Source organism: Monomorium pharaonis, chromosome 1 (genome assembly GCF_013373865.1).
Source record: "Monomorium pharaonis isolate MP-MQ-018 chromosome 1, ASM1337386v2, whole genome shotgun sequence".
In the NCBI taxonomy this organism is placed as follows: domain Eukaryota; kingdom Metazoa; phylum Arthropoda; class Insecta; order Hymenoptera; family Formicidae; genus Monomorium; species Monomorium pharaonis.
In genome coordinates this window covers 39,734,376-39,736,660 of record NC_050467.1, presented here as the reverse complement: position 1 = coordinate 39,736,660, position 2,285 = coordinate 39,734,376, and the positions used below count along the sequence as shown (strand labels likewise).

Genomic DNA, 2,285 nt, shown 5'->3' with positions numbered 1-2,285 from the left:
GTTTGCGAAATGGATGTCAAATTGAGAGCAATTGGACGTTTCATTAAATATCGGTTGATTGGACTCGAGCAGAGACAATTACTTTGTGCACGACGGCAGTGCCAAGATAATCGACTGGGTAGAAAATCAGGAAGAGCGTATATATTTTACATGGCAATGGGTTTCTCCGATCTTCTTCGTTTCCACTCGTGGACTGCAACGGCAGTATCTTACAATTCACGACAACGTCAAGGGTGTCGATAACATCTTGACTAACATGCAACAATGCACCGTCGAATGTATACGATGCTCGTGGTAAATGTGTTCCCGCCTATGAACGTAAATGAATATAATTTCTCATTTAATTTTAAAGGTGGTATCTAATCAAATGCGTTTTTCTTAATAAATATGTGTGTTAGTTGATTAAAAAGAAAAAAAACGTATTATTCCAAGAATAGTCACCAATAAAAAAAAATTAAGTTAACGTTACAGCAAACTTCTTTACTGATCCAAAACTCTTAGGAAATTCGGAAATCTAATTTGTACGATAGAAACAAGTTTGTAATTATGTAATACAGCTAGATAGTTGGACTGGGAAAACGAGAAAGTTGTTGACAACTCCTCCGCTCGTTAATTTACACTACATGTAACCGACCATTAAGCTTTCATATATTACATTTGTCAGACACTCGCTTCGAGTGTCCTTAATTTTCGGAGGACGTAGGCGTCTCCGCAACGCGGCCGGGCGCGGTCCAAGAGATCGCACCGCAACGCGGCACTGGTCGCATGCCGGTACGAGGCATTGTTCCCCGGACGCAGTACATCAATTCCGCGGCGGCGCGGCGGTCACGAACGGTTCACCCGCACCGCTGCACCGGCACCACACTCCGGCCCAGCCCACGCGGGCGCACCGTTCGCGTATCCAGCCGCGCTGTTCCGTTTCGTTCCCTTGCGCGGAGCGAGAGCTGCAAATGTTTCTCGGGCCGTTATAGATACTTACATAAAGAGGGAATGATGTATGCCGCTCGATGGGTAATATAATGTAGGCGGCTAACGAGAAAGGGCTCGGCGCGGCCCGTCGTATACGTACCGCGTGCCACAGCAAGGGTAGATCCGTAAATCCGCAGCCTTCAACTAAATCAGCGCGAATAACGACGCCCGTCGTCGCCCTCGCCGACGCGACGAACGGTGCGCGGCTTTCTGCACCGAGGACCGTAGCCGCGAGGCGTTTCTCGCCTTCGCGAAAGAGAGGGCACGATTAACGCCAAGAGCGTCATCGCCGTGTCACTGGGTCGTCTCCGAGGACAGAGAGAGAGAAAAAAAAAAGAAAAGATTAAGGGACGCGCCGATATGCGACGACGAATCGAAACCAGCGTGCTGTTCGCTCGTGTTCGCTCGCTCACTCGTTTGTTCGTTCGTTTGCTTGCTCGCGCAATTCCAATGTTTTATGCTCGCGCCTATGCATGCATAACGAGCTTCAAAGTCGTAACTCTCTACTTAAACCATCCGGCTTCACGACCGTAGGAAATAACCAGTTAACAATCGCTTATGTAGAAAGGGCGGTAAGAATAGCGCCCGTTTCGTCGATTTTGATCACTGTGCTGCTGTGCCGTAATAGTCGTAAGTGTTAATGTTCGCGCGGTACTCGGGTACTTTCCATTCGATGTACTGAAAATCGCCGAAACGAAAGTCCGACGAGAGTCGTAAATTTTTGTTCGAATCTCTCTTTATCTCTCTCTCTCTCTCTCTCTCAGTTAATCGCATGCACACCTTTTGTTAATCGTGATGCATCCAATTAGTTAGGTGGCTAGATTCACATGCGCTTTACTGCCCATTGACGACAACGCGGGAACATTAGCAATTCTAAACGGTGTCCCCGCGAGAGAGAGGCGGTCATTAGGCGGCAAACGTATAAGTAATAATTATACGTTGCGGGACAATCGCGCGCAACGCGAAGAGGAGTCGTCGCCGACGTAGCAGGGCGCGCGGACCTGAGTACGCGAGCCCGTCATTCTCCCCTCTGCCTTTCTCTCCCCGCCTCCTTTTCCCCGTCTCTCTTCCTTTCTGGAGAACTGCGGCACGGGGACCGCGGTTCTCCTCCGAGCACTAAATAAAGTAAAAGTTTAATGGCGCACATCCGTTGTTCCGATAGATATCTTAATGCGACCGGATTTTCAAGTCCCTTGAGATAAGTACGCGCCGATGAGGCCCGACGGCGTAAGGGCCGTTAAACGACGGCGCGTCCCGCGTTTTTTGGGTGCCACTGGGACGCGGCCTCTAATGACCGCCCCATAACAATGTCGATC

General features: G+C 49.4%; 1 protein-coding gene across 1 annotated transcript; it reads right to left on the bottom strand.

The window, feature by feature from the left end:
- Positions 1 to 755: 755 nt before the first annotated feature.
- Positions 756 to 1,231, bottom strand: LOC118647282 (the record flags this gene model as incomplete). The annotated part of the gene is made up of 1 exon (XM_036291868.1): positions 756 to 1,231. A coding segment is annotated over one exon (429 nt), but the record flags the coding sequence as incomplete, so codon positions are not given.
- Positions 1,232 to 2,285: the final 1,054 nt, after the last annotated feature.